This window comes from Bombus pyrosoma, linkage group LG2, assembly GCF_014825855.1.
Source record: "Bombus pyrosoma isolate SC7728 linkage group LG2, ASM1482585v1, whole genome shotgun sequence".
Taxonomy (NCBI): Eukaryota; Metazoa; Arthropoda; class Insecta; order Hymenoptera; family Apidae; genus Bombus; species Bombus pyrosoma.
In genome coordinates this window covers 6,860,600-6,886,614 of record NC_057771.1, presented here as the reverse complement: position 1 = coordinate 6,886,614, position 26,015 = coordinate 6,860,600, and the positions used below count along the sequence as shown (strand labels likewise).

At 44.1% G+C, this 26,015-nt stretch overlaps 2 protein-coding genes across 3 annotated transcripts in view; both read right to left on the bottom strand.

Moving 5' to 3' along the window:
- The window catches only part of LOC122577878 (dentin sialophosphoprotein-like), a 144,878-nt gene extending 130,010 nt beyond the window's left edge, over positions 1-14,868 (bottom strand). For both annotated transcript variants that reach the window (XM_043749593.1, XM_043749594.1), the window contains exon 1: positions 13,272-14,868. In XM_043749593.1, coding sequence (XP_043605528.1) covers positions 13,272-14,707 — 1,436 coding nt within the window. In that variant the 5' untranslated portion in view covers positions 14,708-14,868. The remainder of the gene's footprint in view (positions 1-13,271) is intronic.
- Positions 14,869-15,232: 364 nt separating this feature from the next.
- On the bottom strand, positions 15,233-25,807 carry LOC122577661 (bestrophin-2). Its single transcript, XM_043749105.1, has 8 exons — positions 22,718-25,807; positions 19,750-20,070; positions 18,944-19,277; positions 18,622-18,843; positions 18,123-18,421; positions 17,670-17,890; positions 17,301-17,568; positions 15,233-17,210 (listed from the first exon to the last, which is right to left on the bottom strand). Exons 1-8 carry the CDS (start codon positions 22,786-22,788, stop codon positions 16,865-16,867), a joined length of 2,082 nt encoding a protein of 693 aa, XP_043605040.1. The 5' UTR covers positions 22,789-25,807; the 3' UTR covers positions 15,233-16,864.
- Positions 25,808-26,015: the final 208 nt, after the last annotated feature.

Below are 26,015 nucleotides of genomic sequence, written 5' to 3'. Positions count from 1 at the left end.
TAGAAAGCACAGAGCGGAGCGTTCGAATGGCGATACGATGGTCAGAAGTAAAACTATTCGTCCGGGTAGGAACGTTCGTTTCGTTACGTTTCGGCGCGATCGAGGCACGCGTCTCGAGCGTATTTCGCAAATTCCGACAGCTCGGTCGAGTAAAATCGCGTTCCAGATCGAGCGCAGCTTGGCACCGGTAACCCAGTGCAGGGCAACGCACGCGAGCAAAGGTCGCGTGGCGATTATTCGCAGAGGAGAAAGGCGTACCGTGTGATCAGGGTGCGCGTTACGTAGGCAGTTTGTCATCCACGCGCAGTCGGCTACGCTCTGGCAAAGCCTCGCGTCGAAGGTAACGCAACATCCCCTTCCTTACGCAAGAAACCCTCGAACTATATGAAACGCGCCGTAAACGAGAAACGCGTAACGAGATTACCAGGTTGATCGCCTTCCAAGAGGTATCGATCGTCGAAACAGAATTCTCAGAATTTTTAATGGAAAGTAGGCTGCTCGAACTTTGTCAACGGCGTAACGTACGAACCAACGTCATCGTGTAACGTCTTTTCTCTTATCTTTGTCCGTAGATTACGCTCGTACGGCCGGGAAAGTAGGAAATTCCACGTACGTGCGAACGCATCGCATCGTAATGCTTAGATACATAGAAATTCGCTCGTTCGAATCGACGTTGATTCTTCTTCCCTAGCGATCGTCTATCGAAGCGAAACGAGATGAAAACGACCGTCTCTCCACCTTGCAACCTCGCACCGGTTAACGTTGAATTATAAATCGAACGTTCCGGCAGAAAGAAAATTAATCGCACGGCTTATCGAAGCGGAACATCGAACGACCACCCTTCGAGACCACCCGCGGATTTCGGCCGATCTGGTTTTTCCGCGAACTGGCCCGCCGCTTGAACGCTGCCCGCTCAGCCAACGAAACGAGCCGTCGACCTGTTGGCGAACCGTGACCGGTCTAATCGCGCGCGAGTCCGCCAACCCGTTCACGAAGTTACGAGAGCAACGCAACGGAACAGAGGAGAGAGTGAAACCGGCCTAGAGCACTTCTGCCGCGCGACCCGTGAACGAGAAACGCGGTCGTCGCGATACACAGCCGATTACGAAAGCGGCACGTTGCAAAACTCAGCGCGGACCTAGGCCTAGGTTGCAGGCCGCAGCTCGTGCCAGTTAGATAGGAATCTGGAAACGGACGCAAAGCCGCAGCCACCGAGACTAAAGTCGAAAGAGCTGCAGCTCGTACGTTTTACCACGCTTTTCGCCTGCTCGTGTCTGAAAGTTGGCTCGCCATTTCTTTAGAAAGAAGAAAGGAAATACAGCGTGGCTGGCGAAAGAATTGGTCCGCTCGTCGACGTCTTTCGCCAACATGTTATTGCGCGCGTTACGCGAAACATTTCCAAGTTTCGCTGGTACCGTAACGGCGCTCAACTATCGTCGCTATATCGGCGTTGCAACGTTTTACACGATTCTGAAAATGCATAGGAAAATTGCAAGATATTTTGCTACGAGTATACATCTCGCGGACATCGCGAAGGTATTTAAACGGGCGATCAACCGCGATACTGGCAAGTCTCGGTGTTTAACGCCTTTTGTACGCCCAGAGCGACTACTCGTATACCGATCTTTTACCAAATATTTGCTCGCGGTAAGTATCTCGTAGCTTCTACGTATATTTTCAAATCGGATTCGAATTTTGCCGATGCAATGTTGGCAGCCGCGTACCGTTCTTAACCCTTAACTTAATACCTTGAAAATTATAAATATACATAGAACTGGCGAGTTTTTTACCATATGGTTGCAAAGACGATCGCCCGAGCTGTGCGAAAATTATATCGATCAATTTCAGAAACTGGAGAGTGAAGAAAAGCAACGACGGCGGAAACGCTTGAAATTTACTGCTGTTTTCCCACGAACTACCTCGCAGAAATTATTTATTTCGCTAATACCGTTCAAACTTTAGGCTCTCGTAGAATTTCTTTTATAAAATCGATGGTCGAGGAAGAATTCCATACGATCGGAACGAAGCTCGCTGGAGTCGATTGCAGGAGAGCGAGGCAACGCTTTGCCCACGCCTGCGTATTCTGGCCTATTGTGCTCGTTCCGCGTTCGTGCACCATCTCACACGCGTACTCCACGCATACGTAGCTGCGTGTTTGCTCGTGTCGCGATTAATCACTACCCACGTGGTTGCCTCGAGCGTAATCGACCACCTTCTCGAGCTCGCGTTCGCGAAACCCCATTCCAAGTGTACCTTCCGTCATAATGGTCCGACGTCGGTCCGTGGATGGAACACGGGCGAACCGCGTCTCAAATTATCGTAGGTGCTCGCTAGGCGCCCTCTCGTCGCCCCATTAATCCTTCCTAGCTCTTTGCAGTTCCCAGGAATCTCACCAAGACGTCACACCCATCCTTTCGTAAGTGGCCACGCTACGTTAAGCTGCGCGTTTCTTGGAGATTCGAAGGTACGAAAACGCGCATGACGTGAGAAAATACGTAAAAGGGGTGAAGATGGACGTGTTCCAAAAGTTTCTTTCCTTCTACGAGGAAACGATAGATGCGCGACCCTTTTCCTTCGACATATATTTTTTTGGAGATTTCGCAAAATAAATTGCACGTAATTCGACAAAATAACGTAGAACAAAACATGTCGCGCGTCTGTTATTTCATTGTAAAAGGAAAGAAACTATTGAGATATGTGTAATTTTATGTGCCAGACTAGATTAGCCGCGTAGTAGTGGCTCACACGTATGTGAATATGCGCGTACGGAAGTACGTGTGTGCACAGCGTCTCGAAAAACGGATGAATGAAACTGTTCCATTGGCAATGTGATATTTTCTTCTTTTTCTTTTCTTATTTGGTAGACTATTTACAATCAATTCTCGTTGAGAATTATAAGGAAATTATTTTGGCGTGGTACTGTAACTTGGATCGTAAGAGTTTATAGTACGTTTGATTCTAGTTGAATCTAATGCTTCGATCTAAAGGATATTGTCCTGTTAGTCTGCGAATCTGATCCGTCGTGTCAAGTAATTGGCTAACTAATGGGTTTTGGTGGTTGTTAACTCTTGTATCATATCTGTTTCTCAACTTGGATATTTCTTCTTCAACTCTATGTAATATGAAAGATGTTGAGACAAAGAGACGCGTGCAAATGTACATAGACGAAGATCCTGGAAATCGTTTATGAAATAAATCTAAAAGTATTTTAATACGAATTCTAAGTGTAACCTTAGCGTCCCTTTACTTTTATTTCGGCGATTAAGATCCGCAATTCTCGACAGAAACTTTTGGGACAAGCTGGTATTTTTACGAAAGGAGATGGCCGAGAGAGGAAAGATTGGAAAACCTTCTACGTATCGTGCTATACTTTGGCGCGGAATCGGTTCTACGATCGTCTACGCTACGATTATCGCGATAAACGCTGACTAACGACTTTGACAGTTAGGGATAAAAAATGTAAAAATGAAAAAGGCATCCACTGGAAACGGTGGAAAACTCGCGGCAAAGTAACGGCCAAGTGGTGGCGAATGACTTAACGAAGCTACCGCGCGAATGGTCCGCTTCACTGGCGGGGTAATCGTCCGGTAATCGCAATTACCTTCCTCGAAATTGCAATCTCCATCCTCGGAGACGAGCTGACGAGACCACCTGAGGTAACAGCAACCATTACGATGCGAATCTGGTTCGCAAGCCTCGCTCGCTCCAACGCATATCCCGCTATCGACCGATCTCGCAGAAACAAACTCGCGATACTTTTTAAAAGGCCGCACGAAAACCAGACCGACCGACCGCCGTTTTCATTAATTTCTTAACTTCGTTACGTAAGTATACGATCGATGCTCGATTCTCGAGAAACAAATTTAATTATTTCCACGAGTTGGACCGTGGCGAGCAGACGACGGTAAGTTTTAAAGTACGTCAATTTAAAAGTCTTTTCAATTTACCAAGCCTCTGAACCGCTCGCACGATCACTACGGATCTTCGCCGTTTTAACTCCGCTTTTTCAAAAACGTATAATTACCCGATCCTCGTACGGTCTGGATCGGTGAAAATAATACAAAAATTCACGATAGCAGGAGGAAAGATCTACTTAGAAAGCGGCGAACGTTCGCTTCTTTCCAGCGCCAAGAGCGCGCACCGACGTTTAAACTTGCTAAACTTTAAACTCGGTTCTCAAGTTTAACGATAACAAGAACCAGAGATCGCAACCCGTTTTTTCGATCAAGGCGAGATACCCAAGTGGGGACAACGAGAAGAAGACGTGGAAAATTCGGCGATCGTAGCGGCGTATTGCAACGTGCGCGTATAGCGAGTAGAGAGACATCCGAGAAAAGACAAAGAGACCGTCGAGGTTGGATCGTCGAGGGCGCGACAAGCTGCGGTTAATTGCAATTAATCCGCGGTCTTTCTAATTAGACAAGGACAGAAGCTGGCCTTTTGTCGAACGGGTGGATGGGACGCGTTAATTGGATCGAGGGGGCGAGATCTTTGGGCCAGGAGGGATCGCGCGAATCCAGGACACCCGTTAGAGAAGACTTGTTGCGCGAATCGGCAGAGAGCAGCCCTCGAAAAGGGCCGCTAGCCTGCCGCGTATTGATCCAACAACCGGCCACGCTCGTCCGTGCATCGTTGCGCTACCGGTGTTCCCGAACGTCGTCGGATAATCGACTTTCTCGACGCTGTAATCGCGTTCGCCGACGAGAAACGAGAGGTCAGTAGGTTCTCCATCTCGCCAAAAGACACGAAATCTTTTCGATCCTTCAACCGCTCCACGTACCGTTATCATCGAGATTTGACAACTCGTCGTCGTACGTTTTATACGATGTCGTACGATGCTGTTAAATAACAAGGTAGACCGTTGTAACTCTAGGGCGGGTTATTGTGCGTTCGTGGAAAATTCCAAGGACGCTCAGAATGCGCGTGATACGCGAAAATATGCAAAATATAACGTTCTATAGGAGAATGGACGTCTAGAGGCGTTAACGCGACGCGACGTAGTCTCGCTATTTAAGAAGCTGGTTGTCCCTGGCTCGCGCGATTGCCAAACGATTTTCGAATCGATACTGGCTATCGCGGTTCGTTTTAACGATATTCGATGAATCGTATTCCATTTTAATATTCCGTTGGTAAAGTTTATACGTATGCGTGTTATCGAGACATATATATATATATATATAGAGCGATTGAGCTGTTTAAATCGGAAACGACAAAAGTAGAAATTTTCGATCGAGAGGAGAAAACGTATTTCTGTTTATGATCGTTCGCACGGTAGCATCTGTCGGTCATTGTTAAACAAATCCTTCGATGACTAATCGCTCAAGTACAACCAGAGTGACGTTAAACAATAGCCAGACGCTTGTACCGGATGCGATTTCTAAGGTAATACAAAGAGAAACTAAAGTGTAGAGTGGAATAACGCGAGTTGTAAAACGAGCGAATATGTCTGTGTGTACATATGATCGAAGGTTGTTACGCGTCGCCGACGTCGCCGTCGAAGAAATCACGATCGTTCCTCCTGTCCGTGGAGATACGCTTCTTCCACGCGTCTTCCATCGCGTTTGCCATAAATGATCGTACTTTCCTGATACCTTGGGACTTGTAGAATTTCAGGTGTCCAAAAGGGCGGAAATATTTGAAGTTCTTTGGCCATCGTCCTTTCCCGAGAAACGCGACCCGAACCATATCTCGCTAATCCTTGTCACGAATCTTCCTCTTCGTGATGAATTTTTTTGATCGGTGGTTAACCGATAAATCCGGAAGCGAATGATGCTCGTAAATGGGCAGTTACTTTCTCGATGCCAGCGTCGCCTAGCGACGTCGTGGAAGCCCGGTCGAGCAGAATCTTGGAACGTCTTCCAGGATCTGTTGCCAATCTGGCGAGATTTAGCGACTTTGTTCGAACGAGGCATCCGCTAAATACGCGACAGATTGCAAATTTTGACAAATCATCCGCGAGATCGCTTCGTAACGTTTGGCTATCACGCTCGACGTAGATCGATAGACCACGTGCGATAAGATCGCCTAATGGCAGGGCCTCTCTGTTCGAAAAATTCGTCCGAAGGAACATCGACGGAACAACGACTAAACCGTCCGGGTGAAAAAATTAGGCAACTCGAAACTTTTGTGAAACTTTCGCGAAAAGTCAGGAATCTGCGATCCTGCGACGATCGAGGGAACGAGACGCGCGCATGCGTACCAAGGAAAATAGAAAATACATCGTCTTCTTTGCGTTGAAAATTGTCAACAAACTATCAATTCTCGTTCATGCTTTCGCAACTGTGAATGCGACTTTGATTTCAATTTAGTATAAATATTCACGCACAAACGTAATTTGCATTTACGTAAACTCTTCAAATTCGCTATATGTGTATCTGAAAGAGCAGCGCAATAAAGGAAGAATATCGTTGGAAACGTTAGACGTTAATGAGCGAAATAAACGCGGAATAGAAATATCGACGTGGCAGATTTGAAAATTGTGCCGATTAAAGACGCAACGTGTTGCGTTTCCTTTTGCCTGCGTTCTTCGAGTCAAAAATTCGGACAAAAATTCGTCGCTGTCGCGTCGATTCGTGGCGAGTGCGAAGCCTACGAAGGGAGGAAATTAAAGGAATCCGTAAAGCGAGCCCATGATCCACGTTCCACTCTCGACTAAGCTGTTTCTCAACTATCCACCCACGTGGCCGCGGTGCCGAATTTTTCCAGAAAAGCTGGACGAGTCACGATCGTTCCGGCGAGCAAACGCTCGACCCAGCCAAGCTAGAGATAGCCGAGACTCGAGCTTTCTAACTGCAGTTGCAACATAGTTCGAGCGGCGTTTTTGCGGCACTGCTCATGAGAAATCCTTCCTCTTACCCGACGCCGCCTCCGCGTCCACCTCCTCGTTAACTCGCGCATTTTATGCCAGCCACAATGCGCGACTTTTCCTACGTTTAGCCGCCCACGTGCCGACGATCCGCCAAACAAACTCTGCTTATGTTTCCACTCTATCCGTTTCGTATCGAATCTACGATTAGCTAACGGATTAACAATCTCGATCGATTAACCGGTAATACCTTGGCTTGGATCGATCAGCTTCGATCGATGATACGCTACGCGATTCGCGTAAACCTGTTATTTCTTCGAAATAGATAACGAGGCAGCGATCGGATCTCGTTTGAAAACTAGACTGGAAGTCTGCTGGTGTTTTACCCGCGTTCTACTCTCCTACACGTCGTGTACTCGCGTACCGAGACCTAAAGTCTGTTTGTAGCAATGGCGCATGAAAGTTAATAAGACGTATGAAGTAACAAGAAACTATCTAACAGCTATAAGCGATATTTTATTTTCTCACAGAATATTTAGAATACACGTCGCTTTTTCTTGTTGATTTAACGAAGAACGGGAACCAGCGAGAATAAATTATCCATTCTGTCGATTTAATTTTCAAGTATTTACGAAATGACTTTGATCGCGAAATGAGGTCCGAAATTTCCTGCTTCGATACAACTTTCTTTCCACGTGATTATAAATAATATTCTTCGTAGTTATGTCGTGTAGCGATATCGAGATAAAGAGCAAAAAAGCTTTAAAAATGCTCGACTTTTTTAATCTCCTGCATAATCCTGCAATTATAGATACGGAACTGTCCTAACCAATGTCGAGCATCTAGGAACGTTATTCGAATGGAAAGCCAAACTCGACAATGAAGAGCGAACCGGAGAGATTCGGACCGGTCGAAGGAGAAGACACCGGTTGCCGAAACCGAAACCGAAACCGAAACCGGCAACCTTTACCTTCACTTGGGTTTGCCGGCTGTTCCACTCGTTTCATTCACGAATTTCACTTTCACGGCCACGGCCATGGCCACGCGATTCGCGTCGCGACCGCTCCACGATCGCCCCCGCTTCTTCTTCTCCTTCTTCTTCTTTTCGCTTCGTTTCGCTTCGTCCGCGAGAAGCGGACTCGACGTCCGATCGAGAAAATATAAATCGTCGTGCGAAGATCGAAAGAGACGCAGCGAGCGTTTTTCACCGACCCGATTAAACCGTCCACGAGTATTGCCTACGATCGAGAAACGGACCGACCTTTGAAATTCCGCTGCACCCACTCGGGAAAATGATCGCCTACAATTCGCCTCTTATTATACCCATGAATCATTGGTTATCGCAGTTCGATCGATTAAACGAGACTGCTATCACCTTCGTCGCCGTTTTTACGTGGGCAAGAAATCGTTACGCTTATCTCGTGGCTTCATAGTCGAAGGAATTGCTAATTTTATTCAACGTAAGCGCAGAGGTGAGCGTATACGAGACATTGAAAGCAAATGCGAACTACGTAAATCACATCTTCTCGCCGAATGCATAAACTCCAGCGAATGTCTATGTACAAAGATATTCCAATAATCTGAAATATTCCGAACGAAACCGTAGACGAGTTTCGTTGTACGCGTAGCGAAAGACGCGTGCGATCCGATGCGCGCGTACTATACGAACATCGCGTACGTTCGGAAAACGTGGCGCGTTTCATTTTCACGGTATCGAGTTTCTAGCGATCGGACAAAGTTACGAACACTCGATTAATTGCTACGTAAATATAAACACGCTGGCGTACAAACGCTCCTTGTAGCCCGTGTACGTGCGATATACAAGGCCGACCGTGATTATTCGTTTCGCAGAAACGATATCCACGAATAAATCTGCATGGAAACGAAGGAGGGCAATAGAAGAGTGGAAACGGGAACGAAAAGACGAGAGGTCGGTGATTAGCGTCGCGAAGTCGCTGGCTATCTGCGGCCGAAGATTAACGAGCGTCGAACTGAATTCGGTCGATTATCTCGGACGCATTGGAGGCGCGATAAGGCGTCTGGAAGTGGAGCCGTGAAGCGCCGTGAACCGTACGAGATGCCAGGCCAGCCACGACCGATTGCAACACGAAAAACAGCCGCATCCAGTTGGGCTTGGCCGCAGCGGGAGTCGCTTCTACTCTTTCAGCTCGCGGCCATGAAAATATTACCAAAAGGACGGTGGACGGTCTGGTACGCGTGAACCATCGGGACTACGATTCCAATTGAAAAGAACGCACCGCGTGAAACGCGCCTACAGTTCGTCGTAAATTATATTCCAACGATGCGCTTTCTAACCGAAGATTTCCTGTCTTGGCGAAGATCAATCTTCGTACGTGACGTTTATGCAAATTATACGGTTTCTTGCTTGCAGATATCCCCGATAAAAACCCAATCTAACTACCGAGCGTTCGTTTTTTCTAACTTTTAGCGATTTACATAATTGAAGATCGCGCGTCCCTTGTTATTAAAAAAAAAAAAATAGATGTTCTTTTCCTTAACACCGCAATTACCGAATTCGTAAAGGCGACCGGTTCTAGTTTTATCCCCTTGGACAGCTCAGGCATTACAGTCGACTCTTACCGAGATCGAAATACGATTCGATATCTGTTACGATCGTATTTAATAAACGATTACCTGTCGGCGATCGATCAGCCGCGAATTTTCCCGTGTCCTTTATAATTCGCTATATTTCTCTAGGAAGTTTCCTACTTCAATTTTTCAAGCAAAGGTAAATTATGAAAAACCGAATTACCCGTGAGATCACCCTACGTTTTATCTTCATCGAGCCGCTTTAACCACGATCCTACACGCTCCTATCCCACGACAAACGATACGAATTTGAAGCAAATTTTTGCAAACGTCTCGCTCTTCCGCCCGGTCAACGATATCCTTTCCACCAGCGGCAAGTTCCTCTCTTACGACCAGTAATTTTGAACGGAGCAACGCGATCGCGATAGCGACGCGCGTCGATAGGAGCCGGCCTTCTCATCGCGAGTTCTCGATGGTCACGTGTTCAGTAACGTCCACGGACAGACATCGATCGTCGATGCCGTAATCCGGTAATGAACGGGTAAAAAAATGCGAGCCAAGGTATTCCCGGGACGGTGTTGAATAGCGATCGCGGTACGAGAAAACCGGTCACCGTGCAAACCGGCCAATCAGACCTAAAAACGACTATTCCATCTCCTTCTATCGTTTTTCGCGATCCTTTTTACCGACCAACGTACACTTCTTTCGACAGAAACGCGATAGAACGTCAATCACCTGAGACATCTTGCGAGTAAACGAACGATGTTACAGTGGATCGTTATGCGATAGATCGTATAAATTAAGACGAGGATATTTTTCTTCGTTTTCGTGCATTTAACACGGCGAGCCGCGATGGTCGGCCAGTTTTACCGTGCCAGTTACATTTACCGTTAGCGAATCTTTTAAACTCTTCTCAATATCGTGTACCATCGATCAATAATTTGAAGGAGAAAAGGGACAAGTTTAATCGGTTTTGTTGGTAATAAAGGAAAACCGTGCGAGGATCTCTATATTGGGACTGGTTACAGTCGTACGTAATATATGAAGGTGGAGGTCGAGTTCCGTTCGAAGAACGCACGATTCGACGTAGAGAGAAGAAATCAAACGGAAAGGAGACAGTTTGTAGGACCTTAGAGAGTAGGTACACTAGCGCCTCGCCACAACGATATCGCCTTAAAACTACTAGCGCCGTAGTCTGGAAAGGGCTAAAACAAAGGAGAACGTCAACGCTCTCGGTATCTCGGATCGCACGAGTAACTCGCAGTAAAATTCGTTCGAGTAACTCGTTCGACTAGTTTCCACGCTCGCCCGATAACACGAAACCATTTAACGAATTTATTTTACGATGGAAATTAACGATCATCTTTCACCTAGTCGAGTCGGACATTCACGTCCACGCTTCTTTTCACTTTATAGCGTGCAAGATTTACAGCGGTCTAGCGATACTTAGGACAACTTCGATAAATTTTAGCCACTCGTTACATAAACAAGGTGATTCGATCGAGAAATATGAAAGTTGAAAAAATTTACAATTACCATTATTAATAGAGCTTCGTGAATAGGAGGCGTAAAATTTCGTTAATGATAATTAGCTCGCTTGTGCAAGAGGATTCTGAGCCCTCCAACTAATAATTTCAATAAATTAGCCGCTTACGAGTTATAAATTATAGACACGTTCTAGGCAATTTTACGATTTTTTGACAAACGGGACAATTAATCGACCCGTAATCTGTAAACTAACTCGTGGCTCCTAAGATTTCGCTAATAATTTATCACATTTTTTACATTCACGAGCGAGGCATCCACAGGGTTTATGTATTAAAGGAAAGAGAAAAACGCGAAGCACCGGCTAGGTTTCTCGGTAATCAGATAATCGTTATCGTAGTTAAACGCAACTATCTCTAGGCGAGCGATTAAACCGAAGGAAAAAAGCGTCGTTACGCGAGGATGCCAGGTGTAATTTAACCGGCAGGGACCGTAGGCAAGTGAAATCAGCTCACGACCTAACGAAAAGCAAGCGCGGGCAAATATGTATACAGGAGAGATAAACGCGACGAGTTGCTAAAACAGCCTAGTTCGAGAAAACCGAGGAACGCGATTAGAAAAGATCCACGAGATTAGATTTACGACGAGCTATTTACTTAAAATATTGTCCGACGCTATTTCCCTATTATCGCAGTATGTGTGTGACTTTAAAGCCTCAAACGATCTACGTTTATATATTTTCTGCTTAATTATTTGCATAGAATATTCTGACAAAGTTTGGCTGTTAAACACCGGAACGTCCTGCGCGTGATAGAGGTTAGGAACGAGATTAACGTACGAGTAAATTCTCGGCGCGTATTTCGAAAATGTGGAGCAACCGACGAGAACGAAAAAGAAAAAACAAACACGGATTGGACGGCAAGGTTAGACGAGGAACGCGTAACGTTTACCATGCCGATTAAGAAAACAAGTAAACGGAAGTTTCGTTTGGTAAACGTTGCTTGCGATCGAGCCACGACGGGAGGACAATGGCGCGCGGTTAGGTTAGACATTTTCTTCCTAAGAAACGCTCGAGTTTAGTAGCGTACCACGGAGAAGAACCGTTAGGATACTAAAGTTTTATTGCGTCCCCTTCCCACACGAAACCAACGGAAGCTATACACGTGGTGTACGTTAGATCGTTGAGAAAATTCGTAGCGAAAGAAGAAAAATGTAATTGCTATCCAACTTTCCGCCGTCGTAATTTTACGAGCCTTTCCTAATAATCAAATCCTTCAAATATCTTTCGCCGGCTTCTACGCTAGGTATTTAATTTCTTATCTGCGCAAGCATACGTAATATATTCGTCAAAGTTTTTATAAGTGTTCAAACACTCTCGTGCGCTACAATTACACGTACGCATCGTACCGATATAAACACGCAGCTACAGGCTTACTCGGAAGCCGTGAATAAATGAGTCACAAAAGTTATATTGTTACGACCAGCGGTCGAAACGCGAAGGAAAACGACGAGTCTGGTCGCTTCCTCGGCTAGCAACCGAGTCTACCGAAACGCAACCTTACCTCTAGCGTGATAAATTCCTATAGAGAACAAGGGCCAGATACGAAGGGTTCGAAAAAAGAAAGAGCGAAACAGAAAGAAAAAGAAAGAACAGAGAAAGAGAGAGAGAGAGAGAGTGAGAGAGAGAGAGTGAGAGAGAGAGAGAGAGAGAGAAAGGAGGGAACGAGAGGGCGAGTTGGCAGCATCTACGATCCTATAAACACGCCGCGCACACAGATCGAACGCAGCCACGGTTGTCGGTCTCGTAACCGCGGTACAACGACCCCTGGCCTGCTGTCGAACGCGCCTTCGCACTAATTGCGATACCCGAACCGAGACTCGCTTACCGACCAGTACGTTTCTTCGACGTTGAGATCGTTGATCGAGAAACAGAGATTCGTCGTGTGTTTAAATGCACCTATATGTATGTACGTAGATATTTACCGCGGTATATACCGTCGCGTTCTTTCCCGGTACATATACAAGTGGCTCCTCCCAACGATGCGAGGCGAACTGTCGAGAGAAAAAAACTACATACTTCGAAAAAACGCCTGGTCGCGAACGTAAACACGGGATATGCGCCCGACCGAATACTTTCCTATATACGCTATACGCATGTATTATACGTATATCGAGACGCGTGGCGTTCGTATTATCGCGAGCAAACATAACAAAGATAGAAAAGACGCAAGGTCGCGTAATCAGAAAGGAGAGAAATCAGAGTACGTAGAAAGATCGGAGCAGAGTAATACGTTGGCTAGCGGAGCAAAGGCACGGCTTGATTTCTAGTTGGTTACCGTTCCTCTAGTTCTGTTCCTCCTTCCTGCTCTTCTGTTCGTTCCTCGAGGCGTTCGTCGAACCACGAGAGAGAAAAGCTATCTCGCTCACTCACCTGTCAGAACTCTCGGAGCTGTCGTATCGATCGGCACACCGCTTCTTGCCGCAAGGGCCGACGAGGGTGTCCTCGGCCATCCTAACCTGTCCCTTGAAAGGGCTGCCCTGATGCCTGCCGGCAACGAGGCCATTTGCAGTAACACCAGCGGCACCAGCAGCACCACCACCAGAACCAGAAACAGCAGCAGCGGCAGCAGCACCACCACTACCACTACTACCACCATCACTACTACTACCATCACTAGCGATACCGTCCGTCGTTTTTCCGGAGGCGTCCTCCTCGTCTATACCAGCCTCGCTGCTGCTACTACTACTACTTTTATCGCATCCGAGACGATTCACTTTTTCTGCTAACGCGTGCTCCTGATGCTCATGGTGACGATGTTCGTCTTCGTCCCCGTCTCCGTCCTCGTCGTTGTCGTCATTTACGCGGCACTCGTTCATTTTGCTCGCACTTTCGTTCGCAGAATTCACCGTCGCGTCGAAGAAAGCCGCGGACCTCGACCGTCGACCGTCACCGACCGAGCACCCACCACCGGCATTGTCACCGCCGCGCGTCGCGTGACCGGTCATCGCGCCACCCTCCGAACCACTGCTGCTACCATTATTATTACCACTACCGTTACCGCTACTATTACTATTATCGCTATCGCTCTCTTCGCTTTTCACCTTTATTACATTTTTCGTCTTTATTACGTCGATTCGAACCAAGCCGCAACACTTTTTCGATACACCCTTCTTCACTCCATTCTCTTCTACGTTATATTCCTCCTCGTCTTCGTCCTCCTCCTCCTCCTCCTCGTCATCATCGTCGTCCTCGTCCTCGTCCTCGTTCTCGTCCTCGTCCTCCTCGTCGTCGTCGTCGTCGTCGTCGTCCTCGTCGTCGTCGTCGTCGTCGTTTTCCTCGTAATCTTCCCTGCTCGGTGACGTAAACGGAGCAACGCACATCGTGTCAACACCAACACCACTGCCACTCTCGTTTTTACTAACGCGTTCGTTACCATCAGCCTGGTCATCCTCGTGCTCCCGACGATGATAATGCTGGTAATGATGATGATTATTGTTGTTGTTGCTTAGATTACCGATGTTATTGCTGCTGTTGTTGTTGATGTTGTTGTTGTTGTTGTTATTGTTGTTGTTGTTGCTGCTGCTGTTGTTGTTGTTGTTGTTAGGGTTACCAAGATGCCGACGAGGAAGATGAGGATTGTTATGACAATTACGACGGGGAGGACGATGTTGATGTTGTTGCCGATGATGAGGATGACTATCGAGCACAGAAGCGTCTTCGTGGATGCGTCTCGCGATGTCCTGACCCGTGCTCAAGGACGTCATCGAAAACGAAGCGTCCTCGCGTTTGTGTCGCTCCCTTGTTAAACGAGAATCACTGTCCCCCAGGTCGGTAGCCGCGTCTTCCGCGGACGGACCGTCTGCCATCTTGTAAACGATCGCACTAATGCCTGGCAGAGGCCCTATGGCACGAGCACGGGCCGCGCCACCGCTAGCTCGCTTCTACGGCCCGGCACGGCTCACTTAACCCCTCTTTTCTTCACCTTACAAAACCACCGCCACCTCTCGCCGACGGCTGCCCACTGACGACCCCCACTCCCGAAGCTGCCGACGCCTGCTCGCGAATCCGAACGACGACGCCCGAATGCTACCGATGTCCTCCGGTCTCGCACGAATACCCTTCCCTTTCGACGATTGGACCGATCGTCACGACATCTCACGGCCGTCTTAACTTTTGCTTTCTGGGGGGGGGGGGGGGGATTGAAACGTTCTATTTGGAGCTACTTCTAATAGGAATAATTCTAATATATACGATATTCTAATCGAAATAATTGAAATATTGAAAATGCTTACTTGGCATGATCGTAATATCATATCATATATATATATATATCTTCCTTTTTATTGTAAACTGTTTCTGAGCGTTTTGAAATGAAGAAAATGCATTTGATGTTTGTGATTTACTTTTCTTTATTCAGAAAAAAATCAACTCTTTCTGTGAGAATCCAAGAACATAGGTCTTCGATACCGTAATACTGTTGAACGAAACGCTTAGCCATGAGCACCATCAGATTTATTTGCGTTCTGGAATGTAATTCCAAAATGAAAGACTCATTCTCTAGCGTGAACTTACGTATAAGCTTTTGTACACGCATATTTACACGATATACAGGATATTCACTAATCGTACTTTAACTTCTTGTTAATTCTTCTAAATACATACAAAATTTATTGCTATACTGGCTAGACTCGAAATTTCGCCTAACGGATAGTTACAGAAAGTTTCATTTTTCCTATTTTTTTATACATATATATAGTAAGTTCAAAATGTGTGCGATATTATAAGTACGTACGAGCATAAGAAAAATATCAAATTAAATTTATCCTATGGACGTACGATCGTTTCATCGACTTTCTCTCTTAAAATTTAAATTTCTTTGATTTCTGGAATGTGCGTGCTCGAACACGTTGCTGTACAAAAGCACTAACTTTGAGCGTAACATCGATCACATATTATGCAAAGCATTAGGACCGTAAGCTGTCTAACGATAAACAAGTGTTAAATACCGCTTTTTGATATACCGTATAAGAATAGGCACAAGACAGGCACTTTCAATATCTTCGTAACAATTGAAATTCGCAGGGTACAAAGGTTCTTCTTCGTCCCGAATGTCTTTTAATTTGGTCGGAAACTTCTTGTACAAGCGATCAGTTTGCGAAACGTTTTAAAACAAGAAGAACAGAATCGAAACTGTTTTCTCGGTGTTTACGTTAACAACTACTTAATTTACAAATTAAAAGTTAAATCATTAACTCTATTTTTTATGCGTTTTCTTCTTTATATACGAGGCAGCTACGATTCACATCGTAACATTTACTAAATGTAAATATATAAAATTGTATCATTATGCTTTAAATCGATGACAACGACTCAATAATTATTGTCAACTTTGATACGTAAAATTTGAAGTGAGAGGTATACCGGTACGCGTAGCAAATCCGCTGGTTAAATACAGCGGCAATAACTTTCGATGTTTGCACTTACGTATGTAATCTTTGGATCTTTTTACACGATCTTTAAGTAATATTTATTAGAAAGCAATTGCTTGAGCGAAATTGGGAATATGTTTACGATATACACAAAATCACAATAGCAATTCAAGCACAGCAACTTTGTTCATTTTATATATATGTAAACATGATCATTTAGAATAGCTTTCCCTTTTCATGATGGGAATGTTTCCATTACCTCTATATACTTTCTCGGATTAGGGTCAATCATTACGATCAAACTCGTGGATAGTTTATCAGCAAATATTTTTCTCTCTATTCCTTCAATCTCATCCTAATAAAAAATCCATATATACACTAATACCTTAATTGAATCTTAAACACGTGAATCAACCTTGCTAGCCGTAAAAATGGATCCAAAATTCATGTACTTTCTCCGATCATACGACTAATCGGTAGTCTCTGTATTTAAACATTGTAAAAATCTTTTGTGCATTTATCTCTTTTTAAGTTCTCCTCTAATATCCTGCGCAATTAAAGTCAGACTTCAAAGTAAAGCCATAAATAGTTCCGCTAAAGACGATCGGTTTCGATCGTTTTACTATCATCTCCCTGCGCCATAGACAAACGCGAAGTATTCGCCATGTCTGATAACAGAAGATGTTCATTGTCTATGGAACTTTTCGAATTTCCACTGATTAAGTTATTACGGCCGCTGGTGCTCCTAGCCAATCTTCGTTCTACCTTATCACGTCTTTGCTTTTCTCTTTCTGTCTTCAATTTTGTAAATTCGTCATCGGAGTTAACGCTAGCGGATGAACTATCGCTGCTTATAAGATCATCCACAACACTGTCTATGTAGCTGGCTGCTGGTTCGTAAGCAATGCTCGATCGTGCTGACTGTGAAGTACGTTGCGCTCTAAAATCCGAGTAATTTCATCGTTTCGATCTCGTTTTGCAATATGGAAAAAATAGAAAAAGGTTCGTTTAGAAAAAGAAAATTATCTACCTTGAATCAGACCCGTATCGCCTGTCGTTGACAATCTCACCGTTACTTCCCCTTAACACACCACCGGTTACAGGAGCGCTACACGAAAATATCTCTCCATTTCGTGAGTGTTCCATACCAGGAACAGCGACGGGAGCACTTGGAGGTGGTGGTCCCGGCGAAAATATGCTCTGCACGTGAGGTCTCTTCTCCGACTTCATCGACGTTAACGTCATCTGTTCGTCCGCTTCTTCCTTGATTACTCCGATCCTCATCGAGCCTCCTCCTGCTATTTAAAATTTTCAGTACGTATCAAACATAGTCTAGCCGGAGAAACGCACATATATGTGTATGCTCGAAATTTTACGAAAATTTGAAACCTGAACTTACCAACGGCTCTATTTTGTAGCGAAGCGGCCGAACTAGAAGATGCAAGCCTTCCAGGTGTTTTAGTCCCACTTGACGTACCGCCATCTGGTCTATCGTCTTTACTGAATAATCGTTTCAACACGCTGGTGACGCTGTTGACTCTTGGTAGAGATTCTCCGATGATGCTTGGAGTGGAGCCTCCGCTCATGGTACGGTCCCGATTGCTTACTCTGCTAGCGCTCCTACAAGTAAACATATACTTCCGGTTCCATAACCCAATAACCTTCGCATGTTTTCAGCACTCGATATAACGTAACTTATACCGTAGATAAACGTTAAACAAATTATATTACCTCGCTATTTTACCACTCTCGGTTGCGCTCCTGGTCAAACGTTAGGCATATGAGCGTTTACAAAAAAAACCGTATCGCGTGGAATATAACATTCAGAAAATAGCATCGTTCCAAGACCAACCTTGACATTTTCCCAGTCGCTATGAAGTGTATACCAGACGCGGCGTCGTCGGCCATGTCAGGGCGGAACTTCTGTTGATAGTCCCCTGCCATTTCATCAATCCTGACCGAAGATGGTTGAAGTTCTTGCTGCGCCGCGGATAACTGAATTCTAGCCGTGGATGGCTCCGGATGCTCCTCGCGGAAGGGCTGCGCTGCCGCCGTGTACGGAAGTTCCGCGGGGAAGATCTCGTCCCAATATTGATCGCGAATTAATTCCGGATGCTCGTGGTGCATCTCATCGACGATAAGGTAGCTCACCTTTTACGATACATGTGGAATTAGAATACGTCAAAGACGCATTAACATTTATAAAGCCAGCAGTAGCGCAATACATACTATACATTTTAAAACGTCTATCATAACGTATACTATTATATGTATAATTGGGTTCATCGTTGAAAGAAAAAAAATCCATCTCGGAAGGATTGAACACGTGGTCTTTTCATTAGACATTATACCTGCAAATTTCTGTCGATTATCCAATTGACTTCGAAATCATCGTCGTCCTCGCCAAACGGATTAATCAAAGTCTCGGCCACTTTCAACCAACCCATATAAAAAAAGAATTGCAGCGTTGTGAATACTGGAAAATACATATCGATGTTCGGCGATGCATCGGTCACCGACTGCCGACCCATCACGCTTGTTAAAAAGTACGTATAGACAGCTAACGTAACTACCTATAGAATACGCGAACAGAAAAGGAAATTAAAATTCTTGGTACGATGGTTGCACGAACGTTAAATGTACATGGTTCTGGTGCGTGTTGGACGCGCTCACCTGAGTGTAAACTAAAGGAACGCTAATAGTATCATAGTGCATGAGGCTACCGCAGAGGCCGCGAAACTTATTTAACTCGTCTATCAATGTTTTCACGGCGAAGTCGTCACGAATCCGGCCCTCCTTCCTCGCTCTTGTCACGATACTCGACGCCCATACTATCGGCAACCAATGCTTGCTGGGCTTAGGAAACTTTGTGTTCAGACTCTCGAATATGACTAGCTCGTTCTCCAGCAACAAACCCGCCTCTACGAAGTGCTCTAACGTGGGGAATCGTTTCTTCACACGGGGCGAGACCATCGCCAGTACCAGCGTTAAGCAAACGCACACGTACCTGAAATGAAAGTAAAGCAGTCGTTATATATATACATACATATATCCATATATATGTATCAAGGAAAATTAAATACTTTTTATACCGGTACAACAGTTCAACTGGATTACTTCTCTCCTTGACTTTAATCGAATCGATTCTTACTGTTCTGTCGTGCCACAGTAACGAGCAGCGTGCACAGTACCGTGCAAAGATATTACCTCACTTACCGAATGAAAATTTTTCGTTTTTTTATAGATGTATATAAAAATCGATGTCATCTTGAAGTAATATTTTATGTGAACGCCTTTCGCTCTTCCGACAGATACAATTTTTAAACAAACCAAACTATAACATCCGACATTTTGTTTTTAATATTCCATACAAGTTATTTCTATTTTCGACTTTCTCTCTTCTTATGACAGACACTTAATCGTTCCGTGCCTGTTTCATATCATATTGGCTGAAGACTGTTGCACAGTATTTCATGTACCTGACGATAGTTCGGCGCATTAGTCGACCTCTCTCGTCGTTGCCGTGAATAGTGGCTGACACGAAAACCGCGATTGAGTCTGGCCACGGTATCACCATGTATTGATTCCACCACCTGGTCATAACAATACTGACGTAGAAGCCCAGGACGAAAGACAGCGGAATTAGATCGCTGTACGCGTTGCAGTACGCTACTATGGCCGCGAATATCTTCTTTTGTTCTTCGTCCAATATCAGTCGGTAAATACTCGACAGCGAATAATATATGAAGAGGAAAAGAGCTAGGTCCAACCAGACGAGCTTGTATACGCTTGCTCGCCATCTAGAAAACAAACAATACGTAACGCAAGACGTTTTAACAGCCGCTGATTAATTACAAAAAATAAAACAAACTTCTCGAGTAAAGCACTTTCGATTTCCGTGAAAGTGCAATCGATATCTGCGATTTTAGGTCATAGGATCTGTTCAAGACTGTTAGTGTAGTTAGTTCCGAGAAACCATCGCGATAATTCAGTGGATTGTTCGACGATTATTATCCGGCGGGTCTCTGCTTAATCACGGAATACATGGTGCCGCGTTCCAACGATCAATCACGAGATCCCCTTTTCTTATCTCGAGGAATCTTGACTGTACCGCGCGTTGAGATCCAAGGAATTTCGCGATCGAGCCATCCTTGAGATTGAGAATTGATACCTAGGCGATCAAGTCGCGCACGATTTTCCATTGTTCGCACCTTGCTGGTGAGTAAGGCGTTTACACGCGAGCACGCAATCGTATTACGTTCGAAATACAGTTGCTCGCTAAAGTATTTCTACACCTACCATAGACAACTTTCATGTATGCGTGTATGGATATGTTGTGCGAAACACTTTGAAAATTAGCACGGTAATGAAACACGTCTGCGACGATTATATCGACGAAATTTGTTATCAATGTGAAGATATATTTTTAGTAAGGAAATTAGCGCAACGTGGATAGTTATCTCGAATATATGTAAATGTTAAATACAGGTATATATAATTCCAGGGAATATCGAGTCTTATTAACAGAATGAATAATTAATTGACCGTCTAAATACGTTCGTGATCTCTGCGAAATATACGCCTACCTGTGCTAAATACCGTAAAAATTCAACTTTTGATATATCAATTTGATTCTCAGATTCTACGATTTTCAGATTTTCTCTCAAAAATTGATCAATATAGTCACGACAGTCCAGTCTCGTCATATTATCAATGAACTTTCAAGATGTTTTGTATAACGTGCAAACGTATCTCTACGAGCGTTTGAGTAATTTCGCAAGCAATTGTACATAACGTGACCCGATAACGACTAAACTGGAGGAAATAAACGCGGGTCGATTCGTAGAATCTCTTTGACGAACTATGGTCTTATTACGGACTTCAAACACATATAGTTTACGGTATACGCAATTGTACCTTATTTTCGACGGTGATGCGCAATCGAAAATATTCTTGAGCGTGAAACATATTCGTTAAATACGGCTACAGGTCGTCTGGATCGTCGTAAGAGATCTGTTATCGCGATAAACGTTCCGCTAATGAATAAGGTAGAACGACGCTCTGTGAATACTAAAAGGCGACTAAAGCAAGACTACTTGAGTATTTTTTTCGCGTCGATTTTCCCATAGTACGATCGACATTTTAACGAATCTTTCAAGAGGAAGAAAATTGGAAGATACTGTTTGTCTCGAGTCGACAGGAAACAAAGAACTCGTACAGCCGGAGTTCAATAACATCAGGACTTCTACAAGTAACGTCGTGTTTATATACACACACACATATATATATATAATGTTGATAGCTTTAAAACGGGAATTCCGTGTTATATTTGGGAATAAAAATTAGTTACGCGTAATAATCTTTATTCGTTCTATTTGAACGTTGTATTTAACGTTATTTTCACCGTTGTTGAAAGACAACTGGCGACAAAACATCTGCCAAGGATATTATTTCTGCAATGGCGTGATAATTAATTCGTTTCTTAGTCAATTGCAAAATAAAGGCTCACGTTCATAAGTAGCAAGAGTTCAATTAAATAGGACATTAAGTTCAATCTCGCGTCACAATAAATACGATTCAGACAAACAGTATCATCGGACAGACAATGGAGTAACTGTAAATATAATATATTACATTCTTCGAAGAGCAAACGAGTAACGCGCGTAATTTAAAGCATGGCTTGCACGTGACGAGCTTTGAACAGTTGAAACACCGCGTCCGAGTACGGATATAGCGTAATTGAAATAATAATAGAAAGGTCAACGACCACAGGTCAAGTGAAAAATGGAATAAATCTTCCTCGATATTCTATATACAAGTTGTCTTAGAATCAACGAAACAAACGGTTCTCATTGGATAAGAATAATAATCCATTAGGCACTAGGAGGTAATCGATGGCATATGAAACGTGTAACGCGTAAGTATTGAAAAATGAAAAATATGATCTCCCTGCGGGTCTCATCGGTATATGTAGTAGGTACGGTAGAATCGTAGACATGTATACAACCTTGGTTACGTTTCTCCTTGATATCCTTCACGTACGTACACGTGACGCGTTTTTTTTTTTTTCGCGGAAAGCTATGACGGAAGAATTGAAAATATTATTCAAACACGATGCCTGATAAATAATCGAGCGCTAAATCAAAAGGAATCGTCGGGAAAGATTACGATCCATTAACAGGCTACGCCTTTGTATCTGAAAATCTTACGTTTATCTATCGAGTACCGATAGTATACTATCTATGGAGCGTCGAGTGGACACGAGTCATTTTCAGCCAGGGAAAATATCACGTATGAAAGTTAAGTAGAACGAATGTCGCTGTCAAAATTGACAACGTAAACAGGACAAAGTAAAAATAAACTACAATCGATATAAGTTATCAACGGTCCTCTTAACTGCATGCAATAGTGTCGACCGAACGGACGAGCTAAACCTAAACTGCTTACCTTAGGAGTAATTTTAGGAAGCAACCGAGACCTCTGCAGGTAGCGACTTCGGCAGTATAAGTGACTGTCATCTCTCACGATACACCTGCTGTGCTGAGAAACACGGCATAACCAACTGCAGTTCCTTTAGAAGAAGATCTCACCGATATTCTCGCCAGAACGTTGTCTCGCTAAAATCATCTCTCCTGGCACGCGTATCGCATCCTTTTCTTTCACCTTTTTCCCGTCTGATAATTACGGCAAGTTATTAATTAAATCGCGTACCACTTTATCTCTGGGTTCTTCTCCCTCGACGATAGACAGACGAACGAGATGGCTGCGAAGGTCATTCTCGATGTGCTTTACGCGTGTCTCGCTGTCTCTTTTTCTCTTCGTCAATCGATTATGTAATTCGTTGCAATCGCGCGACACCGAAAACGACGTTACTCGATGAAATTGTTTTACGTTTGGAATCTTTGACGTGCTAACGTCCTCGCGGTACGCTCTATTAGAAAGAGATGACGGCAATCACGATATCAGTTAACAAGGTAGGAAATATTTTAACGATTAACGCGATAATTTGTGAGTTACGCGACGCACTTTCAATTTACCGCGCTTTCGTTCCTTTACTTTTCGATTCACTACTCAAATGCTACTCTTCCTCTCGCGGTGCGCTCTATTAGAAAGAGACGAACCCACCGTTCGAAGGAAAAGGAAAATGGTCGATGCAATCCTACAAATTATGTTGACACTGTATCGAGTCGCCGCGCTTTCGCTCCCCTTCTTTCTTCGGTAAAAATGGTTATTTTCGTTGAACGAGTAAAATGATTTCGCGTAGTACCCTACTGTAACACGTTATCGTTGGTACACGACTATTAAATACCTCGTTGTTACACCTCTAGTCGTTTAAGGCTGCTATTATCCTTAAGCTGTTAACACAATGATGCTTGTCGTCGTATGTATTATCGATAATTCACTGGCACTTCACTGGCTCCTTTCATCGAGTCGTTGACGATTCGAACGTCGTTTCCGGTATACGTTCGCGCTCAAGAACACCGATAATACGTTTGAAAAGCCGCCCGGTTGGAGGTAATACCGAAACGTTACGGTTTGCCTTCGTCCTAGCGAGTTCCACAGGTGCGCCTAGAATGCCAGATATATCGATGAAAGTGGTAATCGACGCTCGTTATCGATGACTTATTGGTATTAAAGAACGAACACATTTTATAACACCAGTCTTTGATACCAGTCTTATCTCTTTCTTTATATAGAAATCACTTAGTAAAAATTCAATGGTACACAAAGGACAAACCGCGTGCTATGTGGTATGTTTGATCATCGCATCACTCATCTTCCAGGTAAAAAGTCACGCGGAACTCGTACGCGATGGACAAGTTTAACCGTTCATTGCGATCTTCCTCAAAAACCCGAGGCACACCACCTATCAAATTGCATTCGTTCGATCACCATATTATTTTCTAAATCCGATCCCCGCTAACGATCTATGCCAAATGACCAAGCCTTTGTTCACTTCCGTTCTCGGTGCAATGACTCATTTGCGTTCTATATTTCACAAGCTTTACGCAAGATGCGTTTTCTATCCGTTGCTTGTTAACAGCACATTTCAGTAATCGCAATGGTAAGCTTGACTTGTAACCTTGTACGTGGATCGTTATCGCGTTATAGGTAAGTAGTCTGTTATCGTGCCGCCGACCTGCTTTACATTCTTGGTATAGAACTTCTTCGAATAGAAGCATAAAATGTTACTTGCCTTATTTTTAGTATGTCCACTGGTTTCTCAACGTTACGATAACCTTTATCTCTAAAATTAATTGTATTCGTATTCGACATTAAGGTTTCATCCAAAGTACTTTCGATATCGCTCGCACAGAATCACATAGGGACTTTATTCTGTCTGCACTCGACACCGTGATAAGGTTGTAGATGTCCCTGTACAAGCGCCCCTTTATTAAATTAATGGCAGCAGACTGATAAACGTTATCCTTCCAATATTGTGCATGAATTCGTTATACCGTATTGACGGCCATCGTTTCACCTGTGTTTCGCGATCTTTACAAACAAGCGATAAGTTTGCACTAGAATTTTTCGAAACACGGCTGTTCGATAGAACTACTGTTAGAACTAGAGCATAAAAAGTCAATCGGTACATGCGATCGATATATTTAGAAAATGTCAGGTCGTTTATGCATCCGTGAAAAGCGTGATGCTGGTCACCATTTTTGACACTACCTTCGAAAGGTTCTAATTTTGTCCTTGTAAACGCAACGAGCACGTGTATGCATAGTCACTCTGGAGAAACCAGAATGACGCAGAGGGGAAAGCATGGAACGTACATGTGCAACGAATTAATGTTTCTGACGTAGCTCGTTTATTGTATCTACACGCAATGCATTATCAAGCGGGTAACACGGAACAGGATCAGGATTACCACCAGTGTCAGCACCACACACAAATGGAAATAAATATTTTTGCTCCGAAATGTAAAAAAAATTATTCGGTAACGATAACAATAGTTTTTTTAATTCGATCACAATTTAAAGATTCGTGATTCACTGTAATCTTCATGAAATTCGCATGTTCTTTGTTGACGTAAAGTGATCCTTCTCCTTATCACGTGAGTTGGAAATTGCTCTGTTGACTACTCTAAAAACATGAGATCTTTGTAGCACTGAAACGAAACATTTCATTGATTTGATAAAACTGAACTAACGCAGAAGAGATTCGGTAACAGATCTGTTTAGGTCAAAAATTTCGGGTACCGTATCCTCGAGCATTAAGACGTAATTTCATGACAAAGGAACAGAGCGAGGCTGAAAAGATCCTCGAGCTCGTCCTACGCCCCACTTTGTCCTTCTACCCTGCGCACGCTTCGTACAACAAAATTCATTTTACGGAATTCGAAGCACAGCTGGTCGTGAGTTTCCCGAGCACTAGGCACAATCGCGACCTATCAAGCGCCAAGAGTATCGTACACGCAAACTCTACCTGTCTTTTATAGAAAGAATACTGAATATGTGGCTGAGACTAGCCGTTGCCGCAGCACGCCAAAAGATCCCCCGGTGCCGCACCACTCGCCTTTCGATCCTATCCCCGTCGTACCTCGTGTTTCCGCATCGACCAGTGGTGCTCATCAACCGTTGAAAAATCACTCTACCGAAATTATGTTTAACCCACTAAAAATTAAATGACACAAAGACGAAGCAAAGGAATAATACGACTATTCCGGAAGTAAGACGTGATTAATGAAAATACTCGTATCTCGCGCAAATACGTAACTCTCGTGAGTTCATCCGATATT

Coding starts and splice junctions, on each gene's coding strand:
- LOC122577661 (XM_043749105.1), bottom strand. CDS start 22,788: ATGACAGTCACTTATACTGCCGAAGTCGCTACCTGCAGAGGTCTCGGT. Junction 18,844..18,943: donor TTCCTTTAGTTTACACTCAG/GTGAGCGCGTCC, acceptor CGTATTCTATAG/GTAGTTACGTTAGCTGTCTA. Junction 17,211..17,300: donor CGATACGGGTCTGATTCAAG/GTAGATAATTTT, acceptor CTCGGATTTTAG/AGCGCAACGTACTTCACAGT.